Source organism: Dermacentor variabilis, chromosome 10 (assembly GCF_050947875.1).
Source record: "Dermacentor variabilis isolate Ectoservices chromosome 10, ASM5094787v1, whole genome shotgun sequence".
Lineage (NCBI taxonomy): Eukaryota > Metazoa > Arthropoda > Arachnida > Ixodida > Ixodidae > Dermacentor > Dermacentor variabilis.
The window spans coordinates 20,247,393-20,270,613 of record NC_134577.1 but is presented as its reverse complement, the minus strand read 5'-3'; the positions used below and the strand labels follow the sequence as shown (position 1 = coordinate 20,270,613).

Sequence of the window (23,221 nt, the reverse complement as noted above, 5' to 3'; positions counted from 1 at the left end):
GCTCCCTAGTATCTTTATTACAACAACAATTACATGGACAATCTAGGTGCATTTTTGCCATCGGAATCGACAGCGGTGGTGCCCTGAGGGTCGGTATAATGTGCAAGGGCAATAAAATTGTCACCACATGCTGTGTGCTGTATGTGCGAGTGAAAGCGTGCTAGGGTAAGCCAGCGATCACGGCTCCATTTCGCACACGCAACAGAGAAAAGCGGAAAGGAAGCACACAGTCTTCTGTCGCGCGCAAGGCTTCCGGGGGAGGGTGAAAGGGGGAGGGGGGGGTGAGGCGCATTCTACTCTGGGCGGCCCAAGCGGCCATGCGCACTCGGCCAGGCCACTGTACCTTGAAAGCCTCACTACAGCACTTTGACAGCGAGTTTACGTGGTGTTTGAGTGAGATTTGTTCATGTTTGCTTGTGCGTACGACACCATGCTTGCTAATTTAGTTAGTATGTCTATGTTTACAAGTTTATACGCCCGATAAAACTACTATTCCTACTTCGTATAACTGTCCACTAATTTGCTAACACAATTGATGCTTTGCCTTTCGGCCGAAACTGCGACTTATTTTTGAAAATCTATGCCCAACAAACATGTAACACTAGGTCCTCTTGTTTCAGCACCAGGTGACAAACTGCAAGCAGAGTTTGTTTTCCAGGCAAATTCAGCACCTCACAATAGAATCAAGGCAGAAACTGCTGTAGAGGGCAATTATGATATGAATCTCTCAGCTCTTTCCTATTCCATTCTTATCGTCAACTGCTTGGACAAGCCTATTCTCATGGTCATTTAAACAGATTGCCACAAAATACATGTCACCTCAACGTAACTTGGCACACAGAGAGGACTACAGGCTACCATGGTTAACACAAATTTACTAATTTAAGAGCAAGATTTTACGTGAAAGGTATTTCTTAAATTACAGTTTTCAATAGAGCTCTTTATTTCGGCAGTTTTATATAATTCAGCTCCCTTTTAGCACTGGGCGTCATCCTTCTTCTGAATTCACAAACAAGCAAGCTTAAATCATGCGTAAGCAAGCCAATATCATAAGTTTCCTTGTTTGATTTAGCACTTCTGCATTCGCTCGAAGTTAGGCGCATAATGCAACACACACCTCAGCAATAGTTCTTCGCACCAGTTCAGCTAATAGATGCAAGAATCAACATGCATGGTCTCGCATTCTGTTCTAGCAAAAGCAGACAGAAAACTGGGCCGCTATCTTGTACACGTTCGAAAAGCCGACGTTCGGTTTCGCCTCACGCAATTGTCCAAGCTGCGCCAATATCGCAGCCTAGGCTAATCTAGTCTAATCGCATGAGGCAAAATTGAACGTCGGCTTTTCGAACGTGTACAAGATAGCGGCCCTGGCTGAGAAAGGAAAACATACGAAGACGCCGCTTGCTTTCACCTCATGCACATGCTAAGTTAATTTGGAAGCAGTTGAGCGACCATTCACCGTACCCTCACTGGCTTCCCCTGCTCGTAACTTTCCCAGTCCTTTAGCCTGCAGCGAGCTAAAGTAAACAGCTATGGGTGAAAAGTATTTCTCACTTGATTTCGGGCGGAACTGTCTCAAGCATGTCAGAGTCGGAGATCGTTCCAACGGCCTTGGCACCACTCTGCACGTGGGAGCTCTCTGCACCAACAGCAAAAACAAAAAATCAGCCATCAGGACAATGCATGCCTCAAGTGGAAACAGTACAATGCCTGACACAGATCTCAACACAGATTCTCAAACTGTTTGACCCCATGGAAGTCCACGCAGGTTCCATGAAATTCTGAGATGGCCGTGTCTTGATTCCCTAACATGCAGTCAAATGTGCATAGTGTTGAATAAATAGGAGCGCCAGGTATATGTGAACGACTACTGCAGCTAAACTGCTTGCTGATTTCAACTAAAATTTTGCAAATAGCGTTTAGTGGTGGATTTAATTTAATACCACGTCTGTGAGCATTACTTGCCTGTTCCGTTCACAATAAAGTCGACACGTGTGTTGTCTGAGGTGACGGCACTAAGACAATGATGATTTTGCTGCAATGAAACATTGACAGCATTTGTCACTGCTGTGACGAAACGTGTCTTACATTATAGCTGTGACAGATGGCACCACCATTGTGATTGCACCAGAATTGATCTTTTGTGTGTGTGTGTGTGTGTGTGCATGTGTGTGCATGCGTGCGTGTGTGCGCGTGCATGTGTGTGTGCGTGTGCGCGCGCGCGCGCGTGTGTGTGTGTGTGTGTGTGTGTGTGTGTGTGTGTGGTTGCCACAGACAGGCTTGTTCTAAGTTGGACATTTTGCTGTGAACATAAACGAGTCATACAAGCTCCATCCACTACACTGATGCAGCAAAAATGCTGGAATTGCATCTGCGTAACTCGCCTTTTTGGAGTTGAGAGCAGCGCAAATCTTCCAAGCCTTCTTTCAAGGAGTCTCGTTCAGCAACAAGTCGCTAGGAAGAGAAATAAGAAGTCTCAAACAAGGAATTATTATTATGTCTAAATTTACTTATCGGGATCAACATCCCCGAAATTCAAGGTAATGGGAGGCTCCGGATTAATTTTGACCACCTGGGGTTGCTTAATATTCAGCTAAATCTAAGCACATGAAGCTTCTTGCAAAACGGCCCATCAAAATGCAGCCACCATGGCTGAGAGTCAAACTCGTGACCTCGTGAATAACAACACAAAGCAAAAGACATGAAAATTATAAAAAGGACATCTAATTTGAGCAATGACATATGACTATGGCTATAGCTTGACATAGCCAAGCTTGGCTTATCACTCACTGCACAATAAGATGGTGAATTTCTCCACTCAAAAGTCACGGTCATGGCTTGTATGTAAGCAATGTCTGAAGATACTTTTTTGAACTAGTGAAAGTTGGGAGCCTGGCTACTATGCGAGTTCATGCGGTTAAATTTTCAAGAAATTGCTAGATTTTGAAATGTAGGCAATGGCTCAAACGCAACAGGCACCTCCTTCTCAGTCTGCAGTGAAGCCAACTTCTCGTGCAGCTTCTTGGCCTCAAATTCGGCACGATTGGCCTTCCGTGTCTCATCGGCCAATTGAAGCCGCAGCTCCTGCGTCTGCTTCTTGTACAGGTCTGCTTGCGACTTGAACGCTGCCATTTTTTTCACATCCTGCAAAATAAAATGAAATGTGGTGAGAATGAAGAGTGCCACAAAAAAGAGGTGATCTTCATTTATCGTATGACACAAATCAGTTAGCACAAAGTGAAGTAGATTAGGTAAAGAAAGAAACAACAGAAAATATAAGTATGAGGTACACAGGAAAAGGAAAGAGAGTCAAGATTGACTGATAAAAAAAAAAGGGAGGGGACGAGAGAAAAGAAACATACAACCTTGTGCACAGCATTTTGGCACTAGAGCTATACATAGTTACTATGCCCACACCAAGAAAGTAAACAAAAGCTAAATTGCTAAAAGACTGTTAACACACGACAAACCTTAAAAGACAGCCAAGGCTGCATTGATAGAGAGATTAGATGACCAGTTCAATGCAACTACAAGTACTTTAAGATTTTTTCAAACACTCATTTTTAGTGACAACTTTGAAGTCAGACTCGGAGAAGATATTATTTAGGTTGTCGATAGCAAAGAGATACTCCATTATACCTGGACATTAAGGGGAGTTCTTGGATAAGAAGTACTAAAAGAAAAGAAAGAAGACAAGATCACCTCATATCTTTGAACAAGTGAAAGAACAATAACAGAAAAGTAAGAACAAAGACAGAACAGAATGTGTTGATGGCATTTCTTGCAAATGAGTTCAATGGCCAAAGAAGGACACCAACCTCCTCAAGCTCGATGTTGGTCTGCATGTACGAGGTATTCTTTTCCTCCAGTAACTTGAGCTGCCTTTTGAGGTCACTCATGTCCTCTGAGAGCAAGCAAAATGCACAACCTTCAGTTGTCAACTCTGCCGCTTAGAATGCCTCAAGCTCCTTCATGCACGAATACTTTGTTTAGCGCAAAACAACAGACACAAGAAAGACGACCAGAAGACAATGTGGCTCCACCGCATGGTGCTCACTGCGCATGTTCCTCTAGTTTGAGCGGTCTATAAAGGAGTGACGCAATAAAATGATGTCAGTTGAGAGTAGCGCCTTGTCCTGGTCGTCTTTCTTGTGTCTGTTGTTTTGCGCTAAACAAAGTATTCGTGGATTCGAACCAAATAGCCCGCCAACGCATTGTGCTGAACTATCCGTCATGCAAAAACCTTATTCTGTCCAAATTTTCTTTCACAAATGGTGCTACTGCAAGGCATACTGCAACAACAGGACGAGTTGATGTGATCCTCATGTGATCTCGCTCTCTGCCGCTTTCTGTGAATAAACCAGTGCTGATGTCACTAAGTCCAAAATAATGGGCATCACTCCAATTTTCCATTTCCATCATTTTCCCACTTGCAAAAGCTCTGTTCTCACTACAAATGACGAATTCATTATTGCATAAGCCATTATTTAGTCTAAACCAACTTTATATTTTCCTTTAGAGTCCGTTTAAAGTTTGTGCGACAAGATGGAATTATAAACTTACTATCTGATTGCCTGGTATTTTGTAAAGGGTAATATGCATACGTACAGACCAAATTCTCTGCTACTTCTCCATTTCAGTTTTTAAGAACACAGTTAAATTCCTTCATGTTTTTCTCGGATTCATTGTCTGCTGGCTTGACGTGGTCGTTAAAAACTAAAAATTCGAGCCCCTCAGTATGATTCCTTTCTCTCACACAAAGAATTTCAGTGAATTACGTGCAACTAATCCCTTCTACTCACCCAACTTCTTTTTGTAGGTTTCGATTGCAGCTTCATAGTGCTCCTATGCAGTAAGAACAGAAACACAAGGACCAAACGTATCATCATCAAAGCACAAACACTATACAATGTGCATTCAGGAAGCACCAATGGCACTCTGCGAAAGCGTACCACTTTGTCTGATGTGTGCCTCAAGACGTCCAGTTCATCTTTCAACGTCTGAGCTTCATTCAACGTTTTGTGCAACTCTTCATTCTGAAAAAAGAGAAAAGCAGCTTTGGAACATGCACAAAACAATCTGAATGTGTAATGCGGATTCGTAAATCCATCATAGCCATGCACAAGGTTAATCTGTATCCACGCTAACTATTTAGTTAATGTGAGGGAAACAAATATTCAACTTTGAAACTGTAAATTTGCTATATATGGTGCATATATTCTTTTACTTGACATAGCAGCAAGAGGTCATGACACGTTTTCTCACTCTGCAAACACAAATACTTTAGTACTTTGATAGCATTAAGGAAACGATAACCACTGTCCTAACTACTGACTGTAATAGCACAAACACGCTGTATATTCGACATATTAAATAAACTTAGGCTCACAGATTAGATACTTTCAATTAAATTTGCAGGTGCAAAATATTCTTGAAAAAGCATGTGAATTGTTCAGAACGTTCAGTGCTACAAGCTCCTTGGACTGGACTGCAAACACCATTCTTATCTCGGTATGCTCCCATAACGCAGTCTTTCCCTTAGCACCTTAGTAAGGCAGCCAAAAATTTGTTACAAACTGAATAAGACGTGCATGTTGTGCATACCTGCAACTATATAAATATACACTATATAGTGCTATGAAGTCAAATCAAGCCACAAGCTCCCACTGCAACAACCTAGATTTCCTGTATACCTGAAAATGACTGCAACGAACATCAACTGCATACTTGTAAACTCTGCAAAGTGGCGCATCTCACCTTTTCCTGAAGATTCAGAATCTCCTTCTCTTGAAATTCCACCTTGATTCGTAGTTCATCTTTCGCTGTTTTTAAAATAATGCAAGCAAAACTTAATACAACTCGCAGGTGGATGGCACCAAGTAAGAATAATGTAGAACACTTTAATAAAAATTCAATGAACTAGCCTTCAGAACACAATAAACACTGCAAAAGCTCTACAATGATAACAGTGTGATCAATACCATGCTGTTTACTCATAGCTTATTCTGTTATGTATAGACAGATGTGCACATACCAGTTTCCAGCTTGAAGACTTCAGCCTGCAGTGCATCTATCCGTTGCTGGGATTGCTGATATCGCCTTCCTGCTGGTGTGCTGAAAGTTTCAGACTGCATGAGAAAGCGCTAGTGGGCTGCCTTCGTATATTCAGTCCCAAAATGATTAAATAAAAGAAAGCGCTGGTCTTCTAGGATGTGGGATAACGTCTATTGTTCGAAAACTGTGGACTAAGTGCGTGTTCCCTATTGCTTATCACCACTGTATTCAGCAGTTCTTGCCACTGTTGTGATATCCTCTAATCAGCTGCTGACCAGGGTCACTGTATCAGTGTGGACCAGAGGAAGAAAAAGGACAGCTAAGAAACCTTCAATTTTAAGTTTTTCACTAGGGTATTTAGAATGACATGCTAGTTGGCTCACAGTTATATTGAGAGAAATTATTCAGCTTGCAAGACATATGCAAAGAAGCAGACGTAACCTGAGCAAAGCCAGTCAGAATGCAACACGGGCGCAAAGGATGAAAACAACAGCAAGGCCAGCTTTTTTCTATACTCTGTTTCAGTAGTTCCTCACAGCACAGCGAAGGCTATGCAACTTGCTAGTGCAGATTCTTGCGCAGCAAGATGTAGCACCATAGTTCGGAACCTATTGCATGACTAAATGAACAACAGCACATAGCATACATTGGCTTCTGTAACTGGTCCAAAGCATGGCAAATGAATATCAACTTTTCCAAAACTGTCTCCATGTCCTTTACATGACGCTCATGCCCTTCCTTCTTTGCCTGTGCCTTTAACCATATTACTTTAAATAGGGACATCGAATTCAAATATTTAGGTATCCTACTAACACAATTTGTCATGGTCGAAACACATTGATGTCACCTGTAACAAGGCCCTTAAAAGACTTGGTTACTTGAATTGCGCGCTGCATCTTGCTCATCAAGAAACTGAACTTCTTACACATAAAACCCTCATTCGCCCCATCCTCGAGTATAACTGCCCATTGTATGGAATCCATACAAACACTGCAACGTCAAAAAACTAGAATCAGTGCAAAAAAAGCAGTGCGCTTTGTTTGTTGGATTTATGACAAGGAATTTTCACCACCTAACTCTCTTCCCCTACTCGGTCTAACTCCTCTTGCAGAACGTTGCAAACTTGAATGCCTAAAATTCCTTCACATGTTAATCAATTCTCCTCGTCTCTCCTCTCTAGATAATATTTGACTTCTTACAACCCCTCATGGACGAGGAGTCACCATGCTCTAAATATCTCAACATTTTGTGCCCGCACTGATTTCTTTAAATGCAGTTTTTTTCCATCAACAATTGAAGTCTGGAATTCATTACCAGGCAACACCCGTTCACTACTACTGAAACAATTCACGCAAGCTTGCTTATAAATGTTTGTATGTTTGTTGTTCATTGAGCTCCTGCAATAGCCTCATTGAGGCTGCAATATGTATAAATAAAATAAATAAATAAATAAAATAAAATAAACAAGTGGTCTTGTCAGCAGCTCATTACTTGGAAGCTTCTCTGCAGGTCACAGCTGCGGTTTATTGCATGATCTTGCTTCATTTTGTTAAATAAAATATTTATCGAGGCTCTATGATACTGAAAATCGAGTTCTTCATTTGTTCCAGTGAAAACGGGGCAAACAACAAAATTAATGCAATGCTGCTGTATAAACATTAATTTGCATTTAAATATTACAGATGATTATTTGCTACAACAGTGCTTAAATTCATATGCGCAGTCGGCACAGCCACAACACCGCGGAGGACTCCCTCCTGGGAAGTACTTCGTCTTCCACAAAAATACCTTCCACAGAATTGCTTGCACGGTATTGTTTCAAGCTGTTTTTTTACACGAAGGGAACAAATAAGATGGCGTTGAACATGCTTGGAACAGTGCAAAAGGAGAGTGGTAAATGCGCAGGAATACTAATTAAGAAATCGGCTGCACTTGTGAATGTCAGCCAGCACACCAAGTACAAGTGGATGCTACAGGAGGTATCAAGAGATGGCGCCACCATCATGTGTGACACGCTGGCCTAGTGCTCCTTCCGAACCCTCCGCTTCTGCCGCCTCTGCAGCCCTCCTTCTCCTTTATATCTCGAAATATCTTGAAGACGCATGCCTGCTCAGTGTTGGAGCAAATATGGGACATATTTTCTACCGCCGCTATCACAACAGTTTATCTTGCGGCACAGTTTCAGTCTTCGTAGATGTTGCTGCCGCCTGCGCTGCAACACTTCCTGTTAGCAGACAACAGGGCACAGAAGGGCACATTTAATATGTGTTGGCCCTCCTGATTTGTCAAAGAAACCTGTAGCTTCTACGGTGCTACAGTTCTTTTGCTGTTTTTTTCATTTTTTCGTGAGCCCCCTGAATTCTGTTTCATGTTTTGTGTGGCAAAACCTTTCATCTGCTGCGTTTTAGTGCACTTGAAAAAAAAAAAATACTGTGCAATTAGCTGCTGAAATGCAAAACTGTGCATACCTTTATGAAGCTGAGGAACGAGCAGCTTGAGAACATTTCTATTACTGTTTTGCCTCTTTGGCTGTGCCCTGTCTGTATCCTGATGGCAGCTAATCAACTGATAGCTGACTGATTGAGTCATTGTTTAAAAGCTGCACTGGGGCTACGAATTTTGCCCATGTCGGATTCTTTAATGCATTCTATATCTACGTACACAAGTGTTGTTGCATTTCGCCCATTGAAATGGAACCACCGTTGCCGATAATTGAACCCATGGCCTCGTGTTTGGCAGTAAAATTCTGCTGAACAAGAGGCATAGCGCCACTACAGCAATCCACTGATTAATCAACTCTCAAGAGAGAGGCAGGCAGAGTGAGGAAGAAAGTGCTCGACAAACCTGGGATCCTCCAAGTTTTCAACATGGTTGAGCTTCTCCATCAGCTTCTCATTTTCCTGCATCAGGCTCACCTTCTCGTCTTGAAGCATCGTAACCTAGACAAAACATGATGGGCGTCAGTAAGACCATGTGTGGGGTTATCATATGGCCCTATGTGAGCCCTGGCAAATGCATTTTAACACACAGCAGTGCAAGTTAGCTGTATGACAAACGTTCTGCACATAAGTTATATCACGTTGTCCTCCTGACCTTGCCTGCAGTATTTCAAAAACAGCAAGGAAATAAACAAACAAAAGAGCTCCAAGAGGCAGACCTGGTAATGAGGCACACAAGAACTGTTCTTGCTGATTTCAGAGGGCTACATTTTTCAGCTTGTGCAGTAAACTATGCAATGAGTTATGGATATGTAAGGGCTCAGCTAGCAAAACAAGTCAAGCTTATACGAGGGTCAGCTAGCACTACATTTAAAAAAAACTGCATTTTCGCATGCAGATTTAGCTGAGACTACCTATATATTCTACTCATTTAAGTCACTCTTGGTTGATGCTGAGTAAAAAAAAGTTTGTTATTATCACCATCACATTTCTAGAAAACACATCACCATAATGATGGCATAATTATCAAGAAGGATACTTTTAAAAAGGCAACACAGACCTCCCCCAATGAAACTACACTTCACTACACTCATACTCAAAGCAATACATCTTGGCTGCAAATAGCCAATCAATGAAGCTTTATGCCCTATGAAGCTATGAGAGGGGTGTGATTGGGCTATGAGGGACAATATACATCTAGATTCATTTCACCACCCAGGTTTCTTTATAGTGCACTTAAATGTAACTACACAAACACTTTTGTATTCAGCTTTTATTGGAATATGGCTACAGTAGCAGAGAGTCAAATGCCCCCCAATCTTAAAAAAAGCTCAACAGCAAAATGCCCCAGCCAGTAAGCCAGTGCAGTGAGCACTTGCAACAGCAGCTGCGCGCAACTTGCTCCCCGCCTACCTGCAAGTCCAACTCGTGGCACCGTTGCGTGATCTGCTCCTTTGCCTGCGCAGTTGTGTGCAGTTCATCCAGTGCCTTCTTCAACTGCTCATTGAGCTCGAAGTTGTCGCCAGTGTAGCTGCTGGGGCTTTCCTTCGTTATAAGCTGGCAGGATGAAGGCAGGACCGTACTGTTACGGCAGTGAAGCCAAACAGGGATCTACATATCATCCAGCCTTTAAGCGGCAAGATGCACAGCTTTCAAGGTTCAAGGAGAGCAGAAGCACTCATTTTGTGTCTTGCATATCAGTTCAAATCCTGCCCTTAGCCTCGTGTCACAGTGCAACATTCCACCATGTGTTGATTGGTTCAAGTGCCCTGAACTCTTTTTAAACTACTTCATAAAGCAAAACAAGGTGTGTATTCCAATTGTGGCCAGCATTGGAGACAGTTGACAGCTAAGAAGACAGTTTCAAGCCCCAGTAATGGAAAGCATTTTGAAGATGTCTCTGCGACGTGCCACCAACTCGCGCGGACAAAAAAAAAAAGGCTAAGAAAAGCACATATTGTCACTATATTTTAACCCTTTGAGGGTCAAAGATGTAAATATATGATGCCGCAAACAAGTCCCAAATGATCGATGCTGTATATTTATGATGTGGTCTGTACATTTGAAAAATGTGCCAGTTTTTCAATACTCTGTTGCCCAGCAAGTGCTGCCACCCCATGTATATACAAAGAATATTTTTTGCTCCACAGCCTCTTGGTTTTCATTCCACAGCTTCTTTATGCCAGTCCGTCAGTGACCACTCACACATCTGCTTGCGTGCGCGACAGTTAGTTTTGGTTTAGTCTTGAGGGCTGTTTTCGTTTGTTACACTTAAAAAACTGATGTCTATTTGGTTTCTACTTTCTCAAAGGGTCAGTGCTAGATGCTCCCTCGTTTATTGCTGACAGGTGGGTGCTGGCACATACAAACAATTCTGCTATGTCTGCATTTCTTAAGACTCACGAAAACTGACAGCCACTCGTTGGCGATGGGATGAAGGATTACCGCAAGTTTCTGACTCGTATGGTTTTCTGACAGGTGCACAATCATTGAGTTTTCTTGCATGCACTCATATAAACGGTTGATTACGCTATGGACATGCGTGCCAGTAGCTCTTCTGCAAGTGAGTCGAGTGACGATTCCTTCAATGCGGACTACTGCCCAATTGTCAAGGCAGAATATATCTATTCCAGTGTATCTACTTTTTTAATCTTATTATACATATGAGGAGCAGTCAAAATATTCCCAGAATTACTTTGCCCACGCCAAATTAGCGATAAGATAGTGTGCACATGCTTGTGTAGGGAGCTGGGTATGTTTGCATGCAGGCAGAGCAGGTCTAGACAGGTTTCAGGACGTAGTTGTGTCACTGCGCCATGTGACGAGGATGTGCATGGTGGGCAGTTGGTGCAAATGTCACAGTTGGAACAGTGTTCGAGCATCAAGTTCATGTGCAAATTGGGAAAATCAGCTTTAGAGATGCTATCGGCCCAGTAGTAAGTGTACAGAGATAATGCACTAAAGAAACCCACACTTTACTACTCGTCTGCACGGTTTAAGAAAGGGCAGGAGACGTTAGAGGATGACGAGCACAGCGAGAGACTATCGACATCCTGAAACGACAAAATAATTGCTAAATTGGAACAACTAAATTGCTGCGATCACAGAATGACAATTGTGGAGTTAAAGCAAGAAGTGGCTATCTCACATGGATCATGCCATTTTATACAATGATTTGAAGGTGAGGCACATCAGTGCAAAATTTGTTCTGAGGCAGCTGAACATGGACCAGATGGGATGTTGCATGACAATCGTTGGTGAGCTGTTGGAGATGAGTACGTAAGACCTGACGTTGCTCTAACTGATTGTCCCTGGTGATGAGCCTTGAGTGTTCGCCAACATCCCGGCGAGGAAACAGCAGTCACCGGAGTGGCATACACCAGCATCTCTCAGACCAAAAAAATCATGCATCGTCAGATCCAAAGTCAAAATGATGTTAATTGCATTCTTTGACATCGACAGTTTGTTACCTGGACAGTCTGTTACCGGCCATTTCTATGTGCAAGTTTTGCAGAGGGTGTGTGATGTGGATCGAAGGACACGATGGGACAAGTGGCAAGGCCAGTGGTGTCTGCATCACGATAGCACACCAAGCCACACATAGCCAAGAATAACATTCCGGTCGTCCCTCAACCACCGTACTCCCTGGATCTCGCTCCAAGTGGGTTTTGGCTGTTCCCTACTCTGAAAATTCACCTCAAGGGGACATGCTTTGCAACTATGGAGGACATCAAAGCAAATGCAATGGCTAAGCTCCGACAGATTTCAAAAGAAGCCTTCTACTGCTGCTTCCAACAATGCCAGGAGTGATGGAGCAAGTGTGTGTGTGCGCAAGGGTCCTACTTTGAAGGTCATTAGGTAAGCTTCGAAGGTAAGATTAGGTAAGATGTTGCCTGCCCCTTGTATTTATGCAAGCCCATCTGCATTCATTAATAAAAAAAATGCATGCTTACTGACAGGAAAAAAAAAAAAAAAGAAACTGGAGATGTTCACAAACCTCCTGAATAGCTTTCATCACAACATGCTGGACAGCCTCCTCGAGACCCATAATGACTTGAATATATTCTGGAACGAAACACAGAATTTAGCACCACACCTACACATAATTTTCTTGTACCTTTATAGGAACAAAAGGAAACAAGCAAGTTCCACAAGATCTCCTTTCTGTTGCACAAGTGGCAGAATTTCATACCTATGTACTAGTGTACTGAAAAGCAAAAAGAATGCCAAAGGCTATCAGAATGTGTTTCACAAATGCATATAAGTTCACTGCAATATGTTAGGCAATTGCTATATGTTCAATAACAACATACAGTCAATTGCACTGATAACAAACAAGACCACGCCATTTTTTAATATTAGCCGTATTTTGGGTAACAAATGCTCCATGAACAATCATTGTTCACAGACCACGAGATATGAGAAAGCAGTGAATGTTCTTGACTAGCCAGCAAAAAAGCACTACATTATATTGCCCTCATATGCTGGCATTAGTGCAGGCGGAACTTGTGTATATCAGGCAGCTTGCACAGAGTGCAGAAATATTCAGCTTTCTTTTCAAAACTTTTGATGCTAACTGTACGTTGTCTACAGAGCTTATTCTCATGACAACAGCTGACACAGCCTTGCTCAGGGAATCAAATTCAGAGACTTCATTGAATTAACCAAAAGCTTTGTTTCAATTAAGCAGTCTTAAAATGTATAACCATTCTTGAGAGGCGACCAAAATACTTATTTTGTTTAAACCAACTAGAATTGTGATGTCTCTGGGCTTAAAACGTCATGAGTTGACTACAGCTGTGTGCTCAACGCGCACATCTGGTTCAATTTCAGAAGACTGAAATTGAATGTGAAATTTCTCACATTCTCTTCATTCACACCTTCATTTGTTCATTCACCTTCAGACCTTGAAGTGAGACGACCCTACGGAATGATTCTTGAGCAGCCTCTCACGAGCAAGCAAATGCAACACACAGAACAAAGTAACACCTAATAATATTAAATCAAACTAAAAGCACAACGTACCAGTATACAGTTAAACATGGTAAATACACCAAGAAAGACATAAACTTACACAACGATGACACGTGCTCAAGAGCTATCCCTGGACTCAGGAGGGTGAACACCATACAGAGGCTTGCTTCCTACAGCAGTCTCCCTGCTGAGCTTTTCCACTGTTCACATATAAAGACTCAACCATCGTGCTTTCGTTGCAATATTCGTAATATCAAGCAATTGGTCCTTTGACAAACATGCAGCCGCTGGATTATGCATGCTCGTAGGCATGTCACAATGTGGTGATGTCGGTGATTCCAACAAACTTTTAGGTTATTTTAGAGACTAACTCACCCTGTTTCCTGGAGCAGTTTACGGCACACCCAAGGATCAGTTGCAGGAGGCGTCCCATTTCGTCTCGGCTTCCCCGCTCCGCGATGGCACCGACGTCCGGAAAGCGGAACTCTGTGATTTGCTGGAACAGTACCTGAAGGAAAAATGGTTTTCTCCGAGAACTGCTTCCAAAGGTCTTCTTTTTTTTTGTTTGTTTTTTACAGTACCAAGCACCATAATTTCCACATAAAGTGAGCCAACGTACCTCATTGTAATAGTCGATAATCGATTTGAGAATCTTCTTCAGGTTGCTGAACTGAAAAGTTTGAAAAAAGGAAGTGGACATCCATCTTAAACTTCCACATGGAATTAGTATGTTTGAAGATTGAGCACAAAGACTCACTTTGAGTCGCCAGTTACTTCCCACGTCGGTTTTGACCTTCGTCAGCCAGGATGAGTCGAAGAAGTCTGGATCACTGTACGACATGGAGTGAAGCATACCTTTGACACTCCACTCAAGCGTTTCAGCCATTAAGAATTGTATCCATCTACCATCACTAGAACTTAGAAGAAAAATTTCCAACATGTTTTCACAAACTTTACCATAACCCAACTAAATATACAACATGATTAATACAACCAGTGCACATTACATTTTGCTGCATTGATCACAACCACAAGGTTCAGCACCTGTTGGTGCAAACAGATCTTAAGCGCTTTACTTAACCTGGCCATTAAAGGGACACTAAAGGTTACCAGAAACTCAAGTTAAAGTGGTAGAGCAATGTTCTAGAACGTCTAAGGCGTCAATATAATCGCGAACAGAGCTTTAGTAACCGAGAAATTGAGGTAAATGCATGACACGATTTGAGACCCCCCAGCGACATTCCGGTACTAGCCCGATGACGAAAGGTCTCCTCATAATTTGTGTTACTAATACTCAACTACTCGTATTAAAAATATCATTTCATTCGATTATAAGCCGGAAAAAATGCTACTTGTCTACGTCTATTCGATTCTAGGAAAAAATAACATTTTGACGTTACCCTTCAGTAATATGGGTGTTCGAAAGGTTTCGTTTTCGCTCGACTCTGCGCCGCGCACGCTTTGGAGTTTCAGTAGTTTCGTTATCGCGTCGTGCTGTGAGGGTTCTGCTCGCGAAACTTTCATTTGGAACAAGCAGCGAGAATGCCACGTCCATGTGATGTCGTGGGAAGCCCTCGTTGCTTTCCCGCTCCGGAGAGCCGGTGTCGAGGCCGCCGTCGTAGTACGCAACGACGCCGGCAGTGCGAGCCCTCAGAAGCAGGTCGCGCTCGTCGGTGCTCAAATCGCTGAAGTTGAGCCCACCATCGCGAGCCAATCTGTCGGTGTCAGGGTCCATTGCGACGAGCGTCGAAGTTAGCGTCATAGAATGAAGTACCAGCTTATGGGCGTCTTGCGCTGGAGTGTGAGGTATAGTAGCGGCACCTGGTGGCGGTGCGGGAAACGACATCTGGGTCGTGCCAGCTTGGGTCGTATTGAGCCCTGGCTGTGGCGAAGCACGTTTCTAGGCCGAGTTTTGCGTCGATTCGCACATTTTTATGCCCTGTTGCGAGTGCGAAAAGGCTCGTCGCTTCTCATAGACCACGCCGACCACGCTGCGAGCTCGCTGCAGCCTATAGTTTAACGAAAACGGACTCTCCGTGTGCCGTGGGACGTAACGTGGGACGTAATTCGTTTCTCCTTCCGCTAGCCACCATACTCCCGCTTTCGCTCTGCTGTCGGCTCTGTCTTGGCTCTGTTTCTGGCCGCGCGTTCGCGTTTTGCGCAGAAAAGCCGTAGCGCCGTCTGCGGACGCCGTTCTACTCACCGATGGCGCAACGTCACTATGAGACCATGATGTCAGTTCTCCTCGATCGGAGGGCGGGCGATTTGAACTGCGCTAGAGGTACGCGGACGCTTCAGAACGCATTTTCTCTTAAAATAAGTCTCTCCTTGGCACGAAACAAGCGTTTCGAGGTTTCTGGGATGGTATTTCAACAGTCCACGTTGACTTAATAGTAACCTTTAGTGTCCCTTTAAAGAGTGGAATTCCTTTCCAGGATGTGTAGCCTCTATAAATGACCATTATGCATTTGTTAACAAACTTACATTGGCAATAACAATTAAAACCACACCTGACGAAGTATAGAGAAAATACGGGGAAGGCGGAAGATGAAGTATGTGTGCCATCCGAAAATTTGCATGAATTCATGCATAGCAATTTGCATTTGTTTCCATGTACTTACGACGTGGCATTTACTTCTGTGCATTTGTATGCATAATTTTGATTGGAGTGCTTCATATTTTGCTATTATGTCATTACTGAATTGATATGCTACACTTTTCTGTATATATAAGTCCCAACCTTATGTAAAGCCCCCAGGGGCATTTAGGATAAATAAAATGAAAAAAGTTGCCACTTTGCATAGTGTGTGCAAATGAAAGAATGCCGAGACAAGAGCCCATACTCATAAATCTTTTCTTATGTGATCCGAACAAGACAATGTATTCACATGAAGATGAAGAAAGGGAATATTAATGCAGAAACTCCTCGGGTAGTTGTCTAAGCGTGCATAAGTATTGTGCCACTTGATCATCTCCACGCAGCCTATTGTCATTATCAATGTTACAGAACTTGATCTGACCACCATAAATCCTTATCAACCTACAGCTTTAATTAAGATAGAGTTCACTACGGCATTCAAACCCATGACCATTTGTGTTAATTAAGGTGAAGTTAATTAGCTACAGTTAATTGGGATATAGTTAAGGCACACAAACTCACTACATTTGGTGGGAGTCGAACCCACAACCATTGGTGTTAATTAAGGTGAATGAAGGTTAATTTAGCGAAGCCGTTGCAAAACCACCACTACATTTGCTGAGGAGAGTATGTAATGCTTTACTGATGGTTTGGATGCTTGTTTTGAGCTTGTTCTTTATTGAAACGTATGCTGTTCTGTGTGTTGTGTGGGCAATTTCAATGAATGTATGAACTGTTCATTTTACTTTGCCGAGCGCTTGTAGCCTCTGCCTTGCGTGGGTATGAGCCATTGCGTTTCAGCCATTCATTGTTTTGCGTGACCAACAAATTTCTCATTGGGTAGGCATTGAAATGCTTACACATTTAAAAAAGAACCAAATAGAAGAAAGGTACAGATTTTAATCAGAGTAACCATCCAGTTGGCTATTCTGCACTGGGGGAAAGGATAGAAGAGATGAGAAGAAAAGAAGAGAAAATATGAAGAGAGTTCATAAACACTAACATGAAGAAGGTGCCCAACAACAATTACAGTCTTTCATATATTCCCTACACTTTTGAAGAACAAAACAGTGCTCATATCGGCTGGGACAGGGGGGTCCAAGTATTCGGTTTTCTGTAAGGGGACAGTTGTCGAATTTGGTGCTTGTCTTGTGTCCGCATGTTTTCTTTCATGCTTGGGCTGTTTCTTACGCTCACTAACTATGTCAAATTTGTCAAGAAAGACTGAGACTTACATCAAGAGTGGGCAAACCAGAGAAACCTCAGCCTGGAGCCAACATGTCAAAGATGGGACTTATCATCACCAGAACAATGCCAAGTAAACTTTTGTTCAGCCACTGTTCCCCACATCTCTCATGCAAAGGTTTGCCCATTGGTCAGCATTCAGCTACCTGCTACTCATGACAGTAATTGGCACGATAACGGAACAACCGGTGAAACAATGGCCTATCTGGAAAGGCAATTAGGCTGATGAACAGAGAGCCATAATATTGTGTTTTTCCATGAAAAGCTACCTAAGTTTCTAAGCTATCAGTGGTGTTCTTTCGATATTGACAAACAGGATGCACATTGCTGCCGCCAGGGGGAGGCAGAGAAGGGCAATGTTTTATTCATTGCCAGCACCATATAGCTCCACTATCCGTTTTGTCCATTTCATGTGCTAATTGTTGCCTATGTTTCCAAGTTTGTACACAGTTTTCTTGTCTTTATTTTTTCTTTAACGCTTTATCATGTATTAAACATGCAGTAGCGTGCCAAAGCCTATCGCTTGGCTAACCCCTCCAATTACCGCTAAATGTTCCCTCACTGGCATTGGCTTAAACGTACATATTTTCGGACATACTGGTTGATGCATTACAGCTTCCTTGTGATACAGAGCTGGAACATGAAAATTGAGTGTACGATGGGTAGCCCACGCAGTGTGAATAACATGGCGGTGTAGTTGTGAAGAGGCCGTTGTCCAACGCTACCAGTCTGGCATAACTTTCTGAGCATTTATAGCTCAGAAGACCAAAAATGCAAAATACTGAATATTTTTGTCCGCTACTATATGCAAAAGAAGTTCTGCGAATAAAGCCAAGGTGGCTGCAGTAGAAGAGCAGTTGCTTTCTGTTTTGGCAGAAGCAGAGGGAGAAAAGACTACCGCAACAGTCATCTGCTTGGTTTTTGATAGGTGAGTGTGGCTTTTAGCAGGCAAGGTGCTGCTGGCTATCGCATTTTTGCCAGTTTTTCAGACTATGTCACAAGAGCAATAACTGGTTGTACAAAGCGAATCAAAAGACCAAAGTTAGCTGAGTAAGCTAAAGTTCTGTGCTCTCATACTAATTTCAGCAAAAATATGCCATGAAGCATTTTTTTCTTCTTTGTACTTAGTAGTGCTACTTAGTGTAAACATTCTTGTACTCTAGTGTGTTTGCTATTTTGTAGTGTTCACAACTGCAGTGCACATTGTATGCAGCTTTTTGCATAATGTTACTAAAATTTCTCGTTCTCTGCTGTTATACTAGAGAAATTGGTATACCAAGTTCCATATAATGTATCCCAGGTTTGTTATTTTGCTTCCACTGAAAAGTTTGCTTACATGTTGACAACAACGTACGCAACTCTAGACGTCGGTACTCACTCTTGTCGTTTACAATTATTTTGACGGAAAAGGGGAGCAATTCGATTATTTCGGACAATTAGGGTCATTGCAAGCTTGTATTGTAATTGCGGGAGGCAATGAAACTGATGGCGTTCGAGCACCGTTTCAGTTTCGTTACGGGCGACAGCGGTTTCGTTTTCAAGTTTTGTACACAAATGCTCTTGTTTCGGTGAATATGAAATGAATTCAAATTATGCTGTTCCTTCTTCTTGTTTTTGATCACTTCAGCTTTATGGCTATATTGTTATTAATACTGTTGTCATTACTCATCAAGTCAGGTTTACTGTTTATATTTAATGAACAAAAACCAAGCTTTGTTTAAGAACTTGAGAGGAACATAAACGCGAAATGCTCTAACTCGGTAGCACTTTGCTTTGTCACTCACTACGACATGACACATGATCATTACAACACCGCGCTTCTGAGGAAGCACGCAAAGTTAACGTAAAGGGCAATCCGGAGCGAATGCCGCTTCCTTAATTCGGTGCAGCAGAATAGCGTCATCATAGCTAGAACCTCCGCAGTGGCCGCAGACGTGAAAGCCATACGCACTAGAACCAAATTTTGCACAACAGGAAAGATAACTTAAGAGATTACTGCGACGGTGTACATGCCAAAAAATTACCTCCATCAACTTACATTTTGTGCAATACTTGGGCGAGCGCAACTCCATCGGACAGCTGATCGACGGTCTTGTGCGGGGCAGAAACGTTGAACGTCTGAAGCTGCACAGAATTTCACGGCAAACGCATCAAAAGTGAGGCGTGCGTTCAGCGCTGTGACAAGATCGGACACTGGACGTCAGCTTAGAAGTTAGACACGCCAACTACGTTGGCCCATATTAAACAAGGATGTGTGCCACAGGCCCCCATTCAACCTTAAAACGGGATCTGTTAACGGATGGAAACAATTACAAACGTGCAAAACAGCGATAACGAGAGCGTGTGCTACGTACCCAACTTATCAGACTGTCGGTGATTGAGTTCATGGCTGAGTTAAAATAATAATAACACGTTAAAAGCCGACGTTCACATCGACGCCTTTGCCATTTTTTTCACACTCTCTTCTCTTCCTTGACGTTTGACACTGTTTTATTCGCGTTTCTAGAAACCGCACTTGACGTAAATAAACTGTGTACTTACGTAACAGCAGAGATTAAGCTCTATAAGAAATCAAAAGTTATATTTACACATTGCAAAATTTATCCAGAATTTTAGGTATGTGTGACGCTAGTGACACGATTATGACACCGTTGTGCGGGTATACATTTCAACTACGGCTACAGCTGATTCAACACTAAGCGCGTGTGAGTCTGCTAGCAATAGCTTTCGTCCGTGTATATTTGTCGCGCACTTGGCGGTAGGCGGTAGTGATGATCTCTGACCATCAAAAGAACTGCCATGCTCATCATAAGGCCGATATGTACCGTTCTTAAGCACACCAACCTTTTCAACAGCCCTGTCATTGACCGGGTAAAGTGGATGTTGTGTCTACGACTTGCGCACATCTCCACCGCAAAGCACAACAGTGAAACGACTCACGAAAACGACAGCAGCTCAGAGAGCATAGCCAGCAAGAGGAACGCTCACTCTAACTCGGCACTCTCGCACGAGCAAGAGTTCTGCGACGCGACCGTCGACGCCCAAGTGCTGCAACTGCTTAAGGCATTGCGACTCGCCGACGCCTTGGTGCTGACCGTGAAGTCGTTCGCCGACCACCGCAGGTTTCCGAGCTCTAAGACAGCGACGGCCCTGATTTCCGCGCTAGCCCGAGAGGGCGACGTGGTAGGTGTGCGCAAGACGCGCGAAGTCGTCGACGTCCTCTACCCGAGAGTCTCCGCCGAGGAGCTCCGCTTCGAGCACTACCACGCCGAAGCGCTGTCACGCGCGGGCCGCGCGGACGAGGCGATCCTCAAGTTCGAGAGGCTCTTCGTCTCGCACAAGAGTCACCGCGCCAAGATATGCTCTCTGCTCATGTTTCTGGCCGCCTACCTCGCGAAGAACGACATGGTCGAGGAGGTCGCGCTTCTGTCTCAGATGTGCGAGAGGCTGGCCGACCGGGGCTACTTCCATCCGCTGACCAATGTGTGGAAGGTGCTGTTTCTGAATGAGAAGCGACGCTACCACGTAACGGCCTCGGAACTGGTCGAAGCGGCTCGCCTACGGCCCGCGGCCAAGCCTTTCTTCGAGAAGAAAGTCAGTTCTGTCATCTCGCACGCCGTGGACAGGTGCGACGTGGACGTGGTGCAGAGGTTGCTGAACGTTGTTCTCTACTTGGGCATGCCGGAGTGCTGTGGTCTCGTGCTCAGCTTCCTGCTCGAATTTCACTGTGAGTTGCCAGAGTTGTCCTACTACGCGCTTTACATAAGGGTCTTGACTGAGCTAGTTTTCACAGAAGTACGAGAAACTCCAATAGGAATTCTAGTTGTGTGTTGTGGTGGGAAGGGAATTAATGCAGCCTGTTATGCCAAAAGGGCACAAAAGTACGTTTAGGTGTTTTTAGAGCCTTGGTGGTTACTTTACAGTGTAAAGGTATCACCTACGTGACTCCGTTCCGTTTCACAGTAAAACGTGACGACTCGGTAAAAGTAACGTACACGTTTCTAATGCATCTAGTGTCGACTTTGATTTCATCGGCGAGAGCATTCTGTTTGCTTCTATCGCGTGCAGAAAAAGAATGGCCTGCACAGTTTAAACACTAGCGAGAGCCACCTTCGAGCAAAACACTGCCAAACATGGCTGGAAAACCAATTCGTTACATGCTTTCTATGCTGCATGAAATAGCAACAAATGTCCTTAAACGGTGTACTTAAGTGCCGTTTCAAGGAATGGCAGCAGCACGTACATGATCTCTTATGTGGACATAAAGAGTTGTAAATTTTCTCAATGCTGAAAGTTTGAAAAGGCTTTACTGCATGCAGTAAAGGCAATGAAATATTCCATGTTGCTTGTCAAACATGCAGCCCGTGTATAACAGCTCAGAGCTCTCAAATGCATTGCAAAGTTTCAGTATCAAAATTAAAACTTGTTTTTCTTACCATGTCATCAGTAATGGCCCTTGAGCAATGGACTGGCTTGACGACTTTACACATTGACTTGTGTATAGGCTGGCCGGTCGCCTTACTTTTACTCAACCACATTTTTACAAGCGTTGTGGAAGAATGTAAGGTTACCTGCCGTTTCTTCTTCCAGGTGATGCAGATGACCTCAAGAGTGCGCAGAAGACATTTGAACACTCGGAAGCTTATGGCATTGAACTGAACCCAGTAACCTTTTACCGTTACACATGTTTTTTGAGTTCTCGAGGAATTCAAATACCACATGACATGCTGCTCAAGAAGTACAAGATGGACCCCAGAAATGCTAAAGATGCTGCAAGGCATAACGTCAAGTTTAAGTTTTAGCAACATTACATGCAAAGCATGCTTTCTGATAGTTCTTGGAAGCGTGCATAAGATTAAAACATGACACTGCAGGGTCATTAAACTTGATTTTGTTGACAAGAGTGGATGCTTGGGTTTGCCCGTATTGCATTGTTAAAACCATAAGTGCAAGAACAATACACACACAGAGGCAGAGATGGACACCACAGTGCTCTATTTTCCCCAAACATTTGGGGAAAAAAAGGCAGTACATATATTAATCATTCCAGCCGTCACACGTGTGTGGGATTTTAATCAAAATTTAATTTAACAAAATTAAATTTTTTTTTTTTCATTGTTAGATCTCATTCACATATGTGCCAGCTGGAAGGATACAGTGTGTCCATGTGACCCACATAACTTGTGGCAAAATTTAAAAATATGAAAGCGCCATGTAGCTGGACAGAACGAAGGTAATGTTTGCCGTTGCTTAGAGCAAATTACAATTTTTTTTATTTTGCCTAATTACGAAAGTAGTTATTCAATCAACTGCTCAAATATTATATTCATTTCAAAATTGTCAAAGAGAAAATTGCACGCCATGGTGAAAAATTTCCAATCCAGCTTTCTGCTGCTCAGTACGTGTCACTTTTTCATATTTCACTGGCTTTCTTTCAGGGTTGGAAAAAAACATGTACCACGTATTGAGCAACGAAAACCTGGACCGGGAAGATTGCAGAATGGTCTACGATTTTCTCATTGACACTTTTGCTCTGAATATGATCTATGATAAGTTGATTGATGAATAATAACCAATTATGTAATTGGGAAAAACAAAACATCTAGTCAGACTTGTTCCAAGTGACGGCAATAACATTATTTTGGTTCTGTCCAGACGTGGCACTTGCATATTTTGGCACAAGTTATGTGGGACACATGGTACATGTAGTGCCATTATTTCCAAATAAAATGTATTGGAAGTAGAGCGCTGTGACATTCAGATCAGTCTTTGCACTCTTTGTTTTAGTAGTGATTTTGTCGTTTTTAGAGCCAGGACATAGGTAGTGGTTTCTCTCATTAAGTTTCTCATTTCAGAAGTGTAAACATGATAT

General features: G+C 43.0%; 2 protein-coding genes across 4 annotated transcripts in view; one reads left to right on the top strand and one right to left on the bottom strand.

Annotated features, from left to right (window-relative positions):
- Positions 1-19,841, bottom strand: part of LOC142560082 (protein Hook homolog 3-like) — a 41,566-nt gene extending 21,725 nt beyond the window's left edge. For all 3 annotated transcript variants that reach the window (XM_075671880.1, XM_075671882.1, XM_075671881.1), the window contains exons 1-16: positions 19,704-19,841; positions 19,388-19,473; positions 14,224-14,296; positions 14,086-14,136; positions 13,842-13,974; positions 12,490-12,557; positions 9,906-10,049; positions 8,899-8,993; positions 6,035-6,114; positions 5,758-5,822; positions 4,953-5,036; positions 4,803-4,845; positions 3,819-3,904; positions 2,980-3,144; positions 2,385-2,454; positions 1,555-1,639 (exon numbers count right to left, since the gene is read on the bottom strand). In XM_075671880.1, coding sequence (XP_075527995.1) covers positions 1,555-1,639; positions 2,385-2,454; positions 2,980-3,144; positions 3,819-3,904; positions 4,803-4,845; positions 4,953-5,036; positions 5,758-5,822; positions 6,035-6,114; positions 8,899-8,993; positions 9,906-10,049; positions 12,490-12,557; positions 13,842-13,974; positions 14,086-14,136; positions 14,224-14,296; positions 19,388-19,473; positions 19,704-19,736 — 1,361 coding nt within the window. In that variant the 5' untranslated portion in view covers positions 19,737-19,841. The remainder of the gene's footprint in view (positions 1-1,554; positions 1,640-2,384; positions 2,455-2,979; positions 3,145-3,818; positions 3,905-4,802; positions 4,846-4,952; positions 5,037-5,757; positions 5,823-6,034; positions 6,115-8,898; positions 8,994-9,905; positions 10,050-12,489; positions 12,558-13,841; positions 13,975-14,085; positions 14,137-14,223; positions 14,297-19,387; positions 19,474-19,703) is intronic.
- Positions 19,842-20,033: 192 nt separating this feature from the next.
- On the top strand, positions 20,034-22,255 carry LOC142560081 (uncharacterized). The gene is made up of 2 exons (XM_075671879.1): positions 20,034-21,076; positions 21,940-22,255. Exons 1-2 carry the CDS (start codon positions 20,149-20,151, stop codon positions 22,149-22,151), a joined length of 1,140 nt encoding a protein of 379 aa, XP_075527994.1. The 5' UTR covers positions 20,034-20,148; the 3' UTR covers positions 22,152-22,255.
- Positions 22,256-23,221: the final 966 nt, after the last annotated feature.

What these genes read in the sequence shown, in the direction of transcription:
- LOC142560081 (XM_075671879.1), top strand. Translation starts at nt 20,149, where the DNA reads ATGCTCATCATAAGGCCGATATGTACCGTTCTTAAGCACACCAACCTT. An exon ending in CTTCCTGCTCGAATTTCACT is followed by an intron (nt 21,077 to 21,939) that starts GTGAGTTGCCAG and finishes TTCTTCTTCCAG; the next exon opens with GTGATGCAGATGACCTCAAG.